This window comes from Ursus maritimus, unplaced genomic scaffold (genome assembly GCF_017311325.1).
Source record: "Ursus maritimus isolate PB19 unplaced genomic scaffold, ASM1731132v1 scaffold_1, whole genome shotgun sequence".
Lineage (NCBI taxonomy): Eukaryota > Metazoa > Chordata > Mammalia > Carnivora > Ursidae > Ursus > Ursus maritimus.
This window is the reverse complement of record NW_024423343.1, coordinates 18,931,069-18,944,498: the sequence shown is the minus strand read 5'-3', so window position 1 is coordinate 18,944,498 and position 13,430 is coordinate 18,931,069. Positions and strand designations below refer to the sequence as shown.

The following is a 13,430-nucleotide window of genomic DNA, read 5'->3' as shown; positions in this document are numbered from 1 at the left end:
AAAAAAAAAAAAAACCCACCCGCAGATCTCGCGGCGCATAACACGGGAGTTTCCCTCGAGAAGAATCCGCGTGGAAACGCGAGCCCGCGCCAGCTGGTGTCTCCATACACCCCGAGTGCAACGGTTGTTTAAAATCGTACAAACAGCTGATGTCTGTGGACCCCCCACCATCAGAAATTGGGCCCGCAGGGATTAAGCGCCTAATGCGTGCGGGCACCGCGGAACCCCCCGCCCCAATAATTACAGCGTGGCCGGCGTGAGGAGTAGAGGAAGGGTCTAGAAAGAGCTTTTGGAGAAGGTGGCGTGTCGTCGAGGTCAGTGGGATTTGGCTCCGTGAAGGGGCTGGAAATGCCTTCCCGGCAGAGGGAACAGCGCACACGAAGGCCCTGAGGCAAAGAGGGGCTTGGTGCCCTGACGTGCGCGCGGACGTGCGGGGCACCAGATGGGGCAGTTGGGCGAGGTCCGCGGGGGCAGGGAGTTGTAATTTTCATGCCCTACAGATCCGGGTCACCTGCCCCCGAAACTGCGGTGGGTGTTGACGGTCACAGTCCGGTCAAAAGCACAATTTTGTGGATCTGCACAGCCTTTGGGAGCTGGCGGAGAGCCTTCGCTCGCTCGGGACTTTCCTGCGAGGCGGCCCCTGCAACCACTGAAGACCCATTTTGCAGACCAGAGAGCGTTATTCCCATTTCCCAGATGAGGAAACCAAGAAGCGGCTAGTCTCCGGTCCTCGCCAAGCGCAGAGGTGGGGCCCCACCGCCCTCGGTCACTCCCCGGCGTGGGCCCTCGGGGCGGGTAGGGCGGGCCCTGGCCCCCGGCGCTCGGCTGTCTGGAACAGTGGGCCGGGTGCCGGTCCTGCCACGCAGCCGCAGAGGCTCGGCCCCGCGGGCGGGCGGCAGGAAGAGAGGCGACGCCCCCTGGAGCGCGGCAGGAACCCGGCCGGGCCCGCCTCCCCGCCAGCGGAGCTGAGCAGCGCCGGCCCCAGCGGTGATGAAAGCCGCGGCCGAGTCCAGGTCACGCCGAAGCCGTTGCCCTTTTAAGGGGGAGCCTTGAAACAGCGCCCGGGTTCCATGTTTGCATCCGCCTCGCGGGGAGGAAACTCCATGTTGTAACAAAGTTTCCTCCGCGCCCCCTCCCTCCCCCTCCCCCTTAGAACCTGGCTCCCCTCCCCTCCGAAGCTCGCGGGGATCCCTCCCTCCCATCCCTCCCCTCCCCCCCGCGCCCCGATTCCGGCCCGAGCCGGGGGGGAGGCCGGGCGCCCGGGCCAGAGTCCGGCCGGAGCGGAGCGCGCCCGGCCCCATGGACAGCTCGGCCGTCATTACTCAGATCACCAAGGAGGAGGCGCGGGGCCCGCTACGGGGCAAAGGTACTGGGGCCGCGGGGAGAGGGCTGCAGCCGGGGCGCCGCGGGCTGGGAGGAGGAGGGGGCCGAGACCCTTCCGGGGCAGTCGCCGCCGCCGCCCCGGGCGCCCGCCACTGCGGAGCTCAAAGCTCCCAGCGGGAGAGGGAGCGGGGAGAGAGTTTGAACTCGCTAAGGCTCGGAGACGCGGGGCGGGGCCTGGAGCCACTTGGGCGCTCCTGAGTGCTCGAGGTGGGGAAACTGAGGCAGGGGTAGAGAGTGGGTTCCTTCCGGGTCTTCCCGGGCTGGCATTGCGCGTTGCCCGACAGTCGCCCCCTCCCCCCCATTGGCGCCAATGAGGCTGGGAGATGGAGGGGTTGAAGAGGGCGCCTTCAGGCCACCCGCTGAGGCTCCGCCCCGGGCCGCGGTCTGGTTGGGTCGCCGGAGGGGGCGCCGAGGTGACAGCGGGCTGGGGAGGGTTGGAAGGATCTCCCGCCAATATACAGCTACGATCCCAACAAACTTCCGCGTCACGCGTGGAAGCACTGAGCCCCTGAGAGGCACAAGAGTGGGGCAGCCACTTCTAAGGGTCGCTAGCGCACCCGCGGGGAATCCCGTGCATCGGGCAGAGCACCAGGCGCCCCAGCTGCAGGCCCTTGAGCGCCGGGCCTGTGCACACACGCACCGACCCGGTAAGCGGTGCCGCCCGCCCGCCTCGGCCGGGGCCCCGGGGGCTGGAGGGTCTAGGCTGGGCGTCTGCCCCTCCCTGTCCCGGTGTTGACCTCAGAGGCTAGGAAGCCCCTCCAGGTCAGCCCAACTCGGGCCACGGCCTAGCTCCGCCCGAAGGCAGGGGGCCCTGTAGAGGGGCGGTGGAGGGTGGGCCCGTCAATCAGGCGGCGGATGCCCCGCTCTAGGTCGGAGGTCTGGGCGGGGCGAGGGCGGAGGGGGCGGGGCGAGGGCGGAGGGGGCGGGGCCGGCAGATGGCTGCGGGACGCTGGCTCCAGGCCCCCACTCCCTGCCTCTGCGCCCAGCCTTAGTAAGGACTTTGGACCCACGTGGGCGGGAAGGATGGGAGGAGGGCTGGAGTGGACGGCAGGGCCCCAGGCCCCAGCCCTCCTCGGTAGGGGCCCCAACAAGCAGGGTTTGCCCAGTTAAAGTGGGTGTCAGGCGGCGTCCCCAGTGGGGCTGATCCCCCAGTAGTGTTGAAGGCTGGGAGGAAAAGAAAGCACTCTCCGTGGGCCCCTTCCAGCCAGCCCACTGCCGGATGAGGGTGGCTGTGCCCACACTAGGAGGATTTGTGGGTACCGGAGGGGTGGCCTGGAGTCAAGGCTGTCAGGAGGGTCTGCAGCCACGTCGGTGTATCTCCCTGAACTAAGGGGGCCTGGCCAGACCCTTGCAGCGCAGCCGTTCGCACTTGGGCAGTACGCACGACCCCGCAGGCTAGTGTGCACACCCCCACCTTGGGCCTCCCTGCTTCAGGTGACCAGAAGTCAGCGGCTTCTCAGAAGCCCCGGGGCCGGGGCATCCTCCATTCGCTTTTCTGCTGCGTCTGCCGGGACGATGGGGAGGCCCTGCCTGCACACAGTGGGGCACCCCTGCTGGTGGAGGAGAACGGAGCTGTCCCCAAGGTGCGTGGTGGCCAGGTGGGAGCTGCGGGGGCAGGCATCTGGGGGAGGTGTAGGGGAAGGGGCTTTTCATGACCCCTCTGCAGGCCTTGGAAGATATGGAAGGCTCCCTCCCAGGCCTTCCCAGCCTTGCCCCGAATGCCCCAAGACTGCCACCAAGTGAGGGCCCCTCAGCCAGGGGAACTCTGGATTTCCCCTATAAGATGGCAGCTTTTCTCTCCCTTGGTTTCCCAGGTGGGGAAGTGAGGCCCGGAGCCAGATGGCCTGTCCCAGGCCCCATTTGGCAGGGGGCAAAGCTGGGAAGGCGGTGGTCTCTCCCCGCCATCCCTGTGTGTTCCCAGGTAGAGGGCTGGGGGAGGGAAGACCCATGTAGGAGAAATGACGGGGCCTTAGGAGAGGTGCCCCCAACTATCTCGCCCATCCCTGCAGCAGACCCCAGCCCAGTACCTGCTCCCAGAGGCCAAGGCCCAGGACGTGGACAAGATCTGCGTGGTCATCGACCTGGACGAGACCCTGGTACACAGCTCCTTCAAGGTGGGCCCTGCCCAGCAGCCCTCAGCCCTGGGGTCTCCGAGGGGGCCTACCCTGGACTGGGGGGGTGGTCTCTGCGGGCCCCACCCCAGCAGCTTCTTTTACCCCACAGCCAGTGAACAACGCTGACTTCATCATCCCTGTGGAGATTGATGGGGTGGTCCACCAGGTGAGGGGCTGGGTGTGGGGGGGAGGCGGCGGGCTTGGCATCTGCCTTCCAGACCCCAGGCTCCTCTCACCAATCCTGAGAACCCCAGGTGGGACTGTGATAGAGGTGGAATGTAAGGCCCCAGAGGGTGTGAGACTTGCGCCCAAGGTCACACAGACCCTCAGGGACTTGGCCCAACTCCAAGGCCTGCAGGGAGTGGGGTTCCTCCTCGGCACCCCCTTGCCCCACCTTGCCCGGGACCCAGTTCAAGTAATTCAGGATAGGTTGTGTGCTGTCCAGCCTGTTCTCCATTACTTGGCTCGGGGGCCGGTGCCCTGCAGCCTTGGGGTGAGGGGGCTGCCCCAGGCCCCTACATTTGCCTAAGGCCATGGTGGGGGAAGGACCGGGAATTAGTGATTCCCCATGAGGTAGGACCTGAAGCTAGAAGTTGGAGGTTCATTCTGATCCTCTTCTAGAAGGACAGTTGGAGTGGCCTGCTGGCCAGGTGGAGCCCGCGGGCCCTGGAACCAGCCTCCCTCCTGTGCTCCTCCGCTCTGCTCCCTCCCCATCCTCAGCCACTCCGCCCCACCCCACCCCACCCTGGCCTGTGGGCCAGCAGTCCCCTCACTGGCCCACCCCCTAGGTCTACGTGCTGAAGCGGCCCCATGTGGATGAGTTCCTGCAGCGAATGGGTGAGCTGTTTGAGTGCGTGCTGTTCACCGCCAGCCTTGCCAGGGAGCCCCGCCCCCAAGGGCTCCTGGGGCACTGGCCTCCCATCCGCCCCCAGCCTGCGGCTGGCTGGACCTCGGGGTCCCCTTCGGCCGCAGATGAGCCATGTTCCCTCCGCAGTACGCAGACCCAGTAGCTGACCTTCTGGACAAGTGGGGGGCCTTCCGGGCGCGGCTGTTCCGTGAGTCCTGCGTCTTCCACCGGGGAAATTACGTGAAGGACCTGAGCCGCCTGGGCCGAGACCTGCGGCGGGTGCTTATCCTCGACAACTCGCCCGCCTCCTACGTCTTCCATCCAGACAACGCCGTGAGTGCGGGGCAGGACCGGGTTGGGGGCTGAGAGCCAAGGAAAGGGTGCAGCCACTGGGGCCACCTTGGCCTCCCCACTGCCATGCTGGGTGGTATCCGGGCCCTGGTGCCCTCCCAGTCCTTCCTGCCCTCGGTGACCTGTGCCTGCTGCCCCCTCGCCTCATCCACCCACTGCTGCTGCTTTTCATACCTTACTGATCATTCGATGCGCTTGGCTGTAGGAAGAGGGGCCCATGGCGGGGGGAGGGTGTGGGACTGCATCCCGGGCAGCTCTTCAGCCTGCTCAGACTGCCAGTTGTGACCTAGTCATGGGTCACAGAAATAATGTAGAGAGTCCTAATTGGAGTTTTTAAAAAACAAAGTAGAATAGAAGATCCTGGAGTGCTTTGCACTCAGTAAGGTTAAGAACCATTTTATGAAACCGGTGCTTTATGGTATATGGAAGTGTGATTTACGGTGGGTCGCTGTCAAAAATGTTTGAAAACCATGGTCAGGGGCCTGGGGCGGGCGGCCCACCGAGCAGTGGGTGCTCCTCGCTGGGCTGGACATCCCACCCCCAGAGCCACCTGTCCTCCTCATGGCCCCGCATCCGTCTGCCCAGGTTCCAGTGGCCTCCTGGTTTGACAACATGAGTGACACGGAGCTCCACGACCTCCTGCCCTTCTTCGAGCAGCTCAGCCGTGTGGAGGATGTGTACTCAGTGCTCAGGCAGCCGCGGCCCGGCAGCTAGTGAGGCGCTCTGGGGCCAGGACCTGCCCCTGACCAATGCCCCCACCCCCACACGTGGACTTCTCCTTAAGAAAACCTAGCGGCCACTGCCGCCACCTCAGTGTCATGGGGAAGTGGGCCCTCCCCACCTGCCTGGCCAGGCTGTGAAGGGGGCAGCTGGTTGTGCCAAGGGCGATGAGCCTCTGGGTCTCTCTGTCAGTGCCTTAGAACCTCCTCCTTCTTCTTGGGGGACCTGTGGGGCCCTGTGTGCCACTCCCCCTTTCTCTCTGTCTTTGCTGCCAAATGGGGCCCCTTGGCCCTTTCTGGTTCTACTTGGGGGAGGGGCAGGGTTCCTGCTGCCCTGCGCCCTGGGCCCCCAGCCTGGGAACGGTGGACACCAAGTGCCTTGCATAGAGCCCTTTTCCCTGCCCTGTTTTCCCAGGGCCGTGATGGGTCAGCTGTGGCCTGGAACAGTCTCCAGATGGCTGGAGTCTAGGCTGGCGGGGGAGGAACCAGGCTCCCCACCTCCTCCCTTGGGACTGATACAGCCCCCACCCATCTCTGCCTAGGAGGGCAGGGAAGGGAGAAGATCTGTTACCACTCGTGAAGGGAGTGGGGTGTGTCCTCCGGGACCCCAGTCCAGCTTCTCTAGGCTGAAGGCTGCTCCCCACACCAAGCCCTGACCCTTCACATCTGCCTTGACCACCCCAAGGCCCTGGGACTTGGCTCCCCCAGCTCCTAGTGTGGGGGCAAAGGCAGGACCCCTTTGTGGTTCCATATAAATATGTATATGTGTATATAGATTTTTAGGGGAAGGGGAGAGGGAAGGGCTGGAGTAGAGAGACCCCCTCCTTCACCCCTTTCCTGGACCCATAAATTGCGGGGAGGGAGGGAAAGAATTTTTACATTTTTTTAAACTGCTATTTTCTGAATGAAACAGGCTGGGCCAAGGCGCCCCAAGCCCTGTCTTCTGTCCCTCACACCCTCTTTCCTCCAATTATTAATTCAAAACATACTAGCACCTTCTCTGTGCCCAGCGCTGTGCTAGGCCCACCAGCTGGGTGTGTGGGGGTCTCTGCACCTAATCAGTGCCTCCCCCACCCACTCCATAATTCACCGGTGCCTTTAGGGGAGCTGTAGGAGGTGGGACCCTTCTTGGGGGGCTTGGGGGTCTCCAGGAAGCCTGGCCAAACTGTCCCCCTGCCCTGTGCCAACCCACCCCCTGTTGCCCCCTGCCTCACCCCTGCTGGCTGGGGGCAGCTCCCAGGACATCTTGACTTACAGCTCTGACTTCTTTATCTGGAACCCCTTCCCCAGAATGCTGAGTCCGGAGGTCAAGGCCTTGGGCTCTCCCCAGGGCTTAACGGTTAAGGGGACCCACATACCAGTGCCAAGGGGATGTCAAATGGAGATATCATTGCCCCTCCGCCCCAGAGAACTGGGGGTGGGAGGGAGGACAAGGTTGGCCTGAATCGGGTGACCTTCCCATTTAAGTGCCTTCTCTTCTCCGTGACTGAAATCCCCCAGTATGACAAGAACTAAAGAGAACGCCAGACCCCCAACCTGCCTCTGTGGTCATTGGGGGGGGGGACGCTGAAGCGGGGAGCGGTTGTGTGTCCCATGAGGCCACACCCTCCAGTAAATCCTTGGGGGGGTGGAGGGAGGGGCTGCCCCAAGTCCCCGGGTCTTCAAGTATGCAAGTGCGAGGTCGGTGCACAGGGGTGAGTGGACCTGAGTGCACCGCTGTACTATTTATTCTTTTCCTAACCTCAGTTACCTGACCTGCAAAATGGAGAAATGCCCTCTCTGCAGAGCTGATTAAATGCCTGCACGCGGAGGGCTCGCTAGTATTAGCTGTAAAGTAAAGCGGACCTGCGTCCCTAGGCGAGGCCCGGGGAAGGTGTGCGCAGGCGGGAGGGGTGTGGCCTCGGTCCGCTGGTAGAGGGGAGGGGCTCCTGCGGCCCCCGAGCGGGGCGTGCGGGGGCGGGGCGAGTTCCTGGGAAGCCAAGTTCAGCTCCAAACGGAAGAACTTTGGCCGAGGTGTCGGGAAGGGCGGCAGGCGGAGACGTCAAGGTCTCTTGGGAGATGGTGGGCCCGGCGCTCGGTCTCCTTGACCTCCGCACCACCTCCCCCACCCGCCCCCCGGCGGCCTCTCAGCACCTACTGGCCGCGCCCTTGCACGAGCCTCCGGCCCACTTCCTGCCTCCGCCCCTCCGGCCCTGGCAGCACTTCCTTTGCAAAACCGGGCAGCCCCAGGCCCTGGCAGGAAGTGCCCTCCCGCCCCTCCCGGGCCAGCCCTCTCCTGATTCCCACGGTGGCCGCTAGAGGCCTCTCTGTCCTCTGTGACGCCAGCCCGCCCCTCCCCCACCCCGGGGGCTGCAAAGATGGGGGCCCGTATCATTCACCCATCTCCCGGGGGTGGGGCAGTCTTCCCCCAATACACATAAACACACTGGAGAGAAAGGAGATCTGCCTTTCCCAAAGTTGGTCTCTGTCCCCCCAGCTCTGCCGACCCTCCCTCTCCCCCCCTTATCCCCATACCTTGTGAATCCAGCCTCAAGCCGGCCTCCTCGCGCACCAGATACTGGTCTGTGCCCCAAGTCTGGGGCGGCGGGAGGGACCTGCAGCGTGCGTGATAGCCCTGGAAAGCACGCATCTGGAAAGGAAAGCCTACAGCTCCCATCAGTTGCGCTCTGCGCTGGAGGCCACAGGGCAAGGTAAACAGCCCTCCCTGCCTCTGCCTTCCTCCTCGCTCTGGCGCTGCTTGTTTTCTTGCTTTCCCAGTAAACACCGGTTACCCCCACGATTTGCATCCCAGGGGCCCTGACACGCCAGGGAGTCACCAGGGTTCCCAGCTTTGAATGAGACCACAGTCAGTCTCTCCCCACCACCACCTTCACCCACACAGAGTTCAACTCAACCACATGTATCCGCCTTCTCTGTGTGCCAGGCACGATGCCAGGAGCCAGGGACACCCCATGATCGGGCCATGCCTCTGCTTTCAAGGAACCCACACCCTAGTGCTGAGAAAGACACCTGAGCAGACTGTCTGAAGCCTGAACTGCAGGGAGCCTGGGTGGCTCAGATGGTTGAGCGGCTACCTTCTGCTCAGGTCCTGATCCCCTGGTGTTGGGATCAAGTCCCGAGTCGGGCTCCCTGCCCATCGGGAGTCTGCTTCTGCCTCTCCCTCTGCTCCTGCACTTATGCTCTCTCTCTCTCTCAAATGAAGAAATAAAATCTTTTTTTTTTTTTAAGATTTTATTTATTTATTCGACAGAGATAGAGACAGCCAGCGAGAGAGGGAACACAAGCAGGGGGAGTGGGAGAGGAAGAAGCAGGCTCATAGCAGAAGAGCCTGATGTGGGGCTCGATCCCAGATCGCCGGGATCACACCCTGAGCTGAAGGGAGACGCTTAACCGCTGTGCCACCCAGGCGCCCCGAAGAAATAAAATCTTAAAAATAAATAAATAAGTAAAACCTGAAATGCAACAAGCGGAGTGAGAGAGATTGAAAGAGTGAGAGAGAGAGAACACGGAAGGTGGGGAGCAGAGGGGACGCCTCAGCCCACCTGGGATGGCCTGGGAGGTTTGGAGAATGTGTCCTGCGGTCTTGCTGCTCAGAGGAGTTCGGGAAGGAGGAGTAATTCAGGTAAGGTGGCCTAAACAAGGAGGGACATCAGGAAAGGAAGCCGAACATCTCTGGGGACTGCCAGTGTGGGAGTGTGGGAAATGACCGTTTTGGAAGTGCACACGAGGGAGGAAGGATGGGAAATGGTGCTGGAGACAGCAGGAGAGGCCAGATAGCGCGGATGTCTGGGCAGTCCAAGGGAGTGTGGTCTCCTTGCAGGCAGTGGGGGCGGTGCTCAAAGGCAACAGCTGGATTTTGGAACCTCAACCAGGGGTACAAAGACAGGAGACCATATGGGGAGACCACAGCCATGGTCCCAAACACGGAGGGCAGAAGCCTGAGCTGAGGCCGGGGCAGAGTGAAGCAAGAAGAAAATAGAAGGGATGGATGTCAGCGAAGAGATAAACCCGGCGGGAAGCTGTGGCTGCTTGGCTTGGGAGTTGGGGGCAGGGATGGCCGGGAGGAAGGCTTCTGAGATGTCAGCTGCGAGAATGTATCTACCGGGAGCCTGGTATGGGCACATATTCACTATTCGCTTGTTACACACACTGTAGAGGGTTCAGGGGAGCGGGCACCAGATAAAAAGCCGTTGGCAGGGGTATGAGCTGGTACAACCTCTTTGGGGAGCAATTTGACACTATCCATCAAAATTATTTTTGAGGGGCACTCAGGTCCTGATCCTGGGGTCATGAGATCAAGCGCCCCTTCGGGCTCCTTGTTCAGGGGGAGTCTGCTTGAGATTCTCTCTCTCCCTCTGTCCCTCCCCCCCTGCTTGTGCTTTCTCTCTCTCTCTCTCAAATAAATAAATCTTTAAAAAAAATTTTTAAATGCAGACACCCTTTGATCCAGCAAATGCACTTTTAGGAATGTGTGCTGTGTATAAAATGTATGTACGGATAGACTCGTACGTATAAGGATGTTAATTGCATCCTTGTTTGTAACAGCAAAACACTTGAAACAACCTAAGTGTCCATCAGTAAGAGACTGGTTAAATAAATTTTGTTATATCTATAGCAGATAATACCATACAGTCTTGAAAAACAATGATTTGGAACCATTCAAGCAGATACAGGATGATCCCCAAGACAAATGACTGGTAAATGAAACAAAGAAAGAGACCTAACAACGATGATGGTATATTCCCATAAAGGAGAAATACAAAAACAGACACAAATATATACTTGCTTATCCTCCAGTGGGTACACAAGAAATGAGAACTGTTGCCAACCTGGGGAACAGAGCTGGGGGCTGGGTGGGAGTCATCTACCATGGGAGGGATACATTTTATTATATATCTAATGTGAATTCTTGTACCAGGCATATTTATTAAATTTTCAAGATAAAAATCAGTTTACAATGTAAAACACAGCTTCCTAAATACAACATCAAAGATAGAAATCCTAAATTCCATTTCTTTCCTTCAAACATTCATGGCATGCCTACCATGTATCCAGCACTAGGGTTCAGCAGTGAGCTAACCAGACACGGTGAGGAGCTCTGGTGTTAAAAAAGTCATTACAGAATGAATATCATAAAAGACGAAGTAAAAAGTGCTAAGTAAGGAATTTAAAACGTCTAGTGCCAAACAGGGGCCCCGCGATGACTTCTGATTGCAAAGGGAAGACTGTGTCTTTACAGGACCTAATCAAGATGTTAGAAGTCCTTTCGGTTTGTGGGCAATACTGGCGGAAGAGGAACAAATTAAATACACAAGGAAAGACTCAGACAAATCCACAATGGGAACACACGACGAGACATGTGTCCTTGACTCGGGTGAGTCAACATCGGGAAAAAAGTTGGAGGACTCTTCTAGATTTACAAAATACTGCCAAGACGTCACACTCAAAGGAAATGCATGATCTTAATTTGACCATGAGTCAAGAAAACCAGCTGTTAGAGTCCTTGTGGGACCGTCGGCAAAATTTTAACTACGAACTGGATAGGAGATGATGTTAGAACTTATTGTTCATATTCTCAGGTATGAAAATTGTATTATCGTTAGGGAGAATGCCCTTATTGTTCGGATACATGTGATAAATATTTCAGGCTCAAATATCATGATATCTGCACATTACTTTCAAGTACATTTACTTCCATTCATTCTTGAATCCTTGAGTGTTATATTGTTGCGCTCTTATTTATACTTCTCTCTATATTTGACATTTACCATAATAAAGACATTGGTAATGATTTTTTACAACACATGTTCCCCCACTAGGAACCGCCGTGCACTGTGGGTGGGAACGTAAACTGGTGCGGCCGCGGTGGAAGATGGCATGGAGATTCCTCAAAAAATTAAAAATTGAACTACCCTATGATCCAGTAATCACACGACTGAGTATTTACCCAAAGAATACAAAAACAGTAAATTAAAGGGATCCCTATGTTCATTGCAGCATTATTTATAATAGCCAAATTATGGAAGCAACCTAAGTGTCCATCAGAAGATGAATAGGTGAAGAAGATGTGGTGTACACACACACACACACACACACACACACACACACACACTGAAATCTTAATCAGCCATAAAAAGAATGAAATCTTGCCATTTGCAATAACATGGATGGAGCTAGAGAGTATAAATACGAAATAAGCCAGTCAGAGAAAGACAAATACCATATGATTTCACTCATATGTGAAATTTAAGGAGCAAAACAAATGAACAAAGGGAAAGGAAAAAAAAAAAAGGAGACAAGCCAAGAAACGGACTCTTAACTGTAGAGAACACGCTGCTGGTGACCAGAGGGGAGGTGGGCAGGGGGATGGGGGACACAGGTGATGGGGATTAAGGAGCACTCGTGTTGCGATGAGCACTGGGTCACGTGTGGGAGGGCTGAACACCTGAAACTGATATCACACTGCATGCGAACTACACTGGAATTAAAATTAAAAACAAACAAACAAAACATATGTTCTCCCCAAAAATCTGGCAGCTAAATTAAAAGGCAAGAAGCAAATTGGAGAAAAGTACAGCATAAATGACAGGCAGATTACCAACCTTAATACATTAAACATATAGACAACAAATTAATTAAAAATTCACAAAAGAAGATGTAACCTATATATCTATCTATCTTAGAATGGTCTGTTCCACTGGTAATCAAAATACAATAAATCAACGCACACAATGACTATTTATTTTCTTTTTGGCAGGCAGACTGACAGATTTTCTTAAAATCTGGAGCCGGGTGCTGGGGAGGATGGAGAGAAACAGGCAGTCTTCTGGGCTGTAGGTGGTACTAGAAATTAATGCGACTTTTCCCGGGGCTGCTTTGCCCATTCACATCATTGATCCAGCAATTCCAATTTTAGGAGTTTATCCCACAGAAATAATAAGGGATGCAATCGAATGGCAAAGATTTAGCAATAAAAGGGGCGCCTGGGTGGCTCGGTCAGTCAAGCGTCTGCCTTCAGCTCAGGTCATGGTCCCAGGGTCCTGGGATGGAGCTCCTTGCTCAGCGGGGATCCTGCTTTTCCCTCTCCCTCTGCCCCTCCCCTATGCTCATGCTCGCTCTCTCTAAAGTAAATAAATACAATCTTAAAAAAAAAAAAAGATTCCATAATAAGAATACTCACTGTGGCATTCTTTGTAGTATCAAATGAATGGATAAAATTTGAAAGTCCAAAAATGAACTATTGCTTATATAAACGATGCTATCTATCTAATGGATTACCCTGAGACCATTAAAATGCAGTCGCGAATCGCTTCTCGGCCTTTTGGCTAAGATCAAGTGTAGTAAAATGCAGTCGCGAAATAACATGTAATGTGTCACAATAAAGGATCTTTAGAAAAATAGATATTTTATACATACAGTACACACAGCATATGTACTTGAAATACTCAAAAATAAATCACTTGAAAGAAATACTCCACAATAAATCACTGATTTATTTGTAGATTATCTCCGTAGTGAAATTATAAATGAGTTTTTCCTTTCCTTTTTGCCTGTCTGTATAATTGAATGAACATAGAAAAAGAATAAAAAAGGATTTTTTAAAAGATTTTATTTATTTTGGGGTGCCTGGCTGGCTCAGTTGGTTAAGCAGCTGCGTTTGTCTCAGGTCCTGATCCCAGGGTCCTGGGATCGAGTCTTGCTTTGGGCTCCCTGCTCCGTGGGGAGTCTGCTTCTCCCTCTTCCTCCACCTGATGCTCCCCTCTGCCTGTGCTCTCTCTCTCTCTTTCCCAATTAAATACATAAAATCTTTTAAAATAATAAAGATTTTATGTATTTATTTGAGAGACAGAGAGAGCATGAATGGGGAGGGGCAGAGGGAGAGGGAGAAGCAGGCTTCCCGCAGAGCAGGGAACCCGATGTGGGGCTCCATCCCAGGACCCTGAGACCACGACCCAAGCCAAAGACAGACGCTTAACCGACTGAGCCACCCAGGTGCCCCTAGAGCTCCTTTTTATG

At 56.4% G+C, this 13,430-nt stretch overlaps 1 protein-coding gene and 1 pseudogene across 7 annotated transcripts; both read left to right on the top strand.

The window, feature by feature from the left end:
• Positions 1–11: 11 nt before the first annotated feature.
• On the top strand, positions 12–6,949 carry CTDSP1 (CTD small phosphatase 1). Of its 7 annotated transcripts, XM_040640666.1 has the most exons (8): positions 12–745; positions 1,154–1,366; positions 2,818–2,981; positions 3,393–3,497; positions 3,607–3,663; positions 4,286–4,376; positions 4,490–4,677; positions 5,281–6,949. In XM_040640666.1, exons 2-8 carry the CDS (start codon positions 1,300–1,302, stop codon positions 5,407–5,409), a joined length of 801 nt encoding a protein of 266 aa, XP_040496600.1. In that variant the 5' UTR covers positions 12–745; positions 1,154–1,299; the 3' UTR covers positions 5,410–6,949. The 7 variants fall into 7 exon arrangements, with proteins under 7 accessions (XP_040496600.1, XP_040496593.1, XP_040496611.1 ...); XM_040640659.1 differs by lacking the exon at positions 12–745 and having other exon boundaries at positions 990–1,366; XM_040640677.1 differs by lacking the exon at positions 12–745 and having other exon boundaries at positions 994–1,366; positions 2,818–2,966; positions 3,396–3,497.
• Positions 6,950–12,719: 5,770 nt separating this feature from the next.
• Positions 12,720–12,864, top strand: LOC121099973 (annotated as a pseudogene).
• Positions 12,865–13,430: the final 566 nt, after the last annotated feature.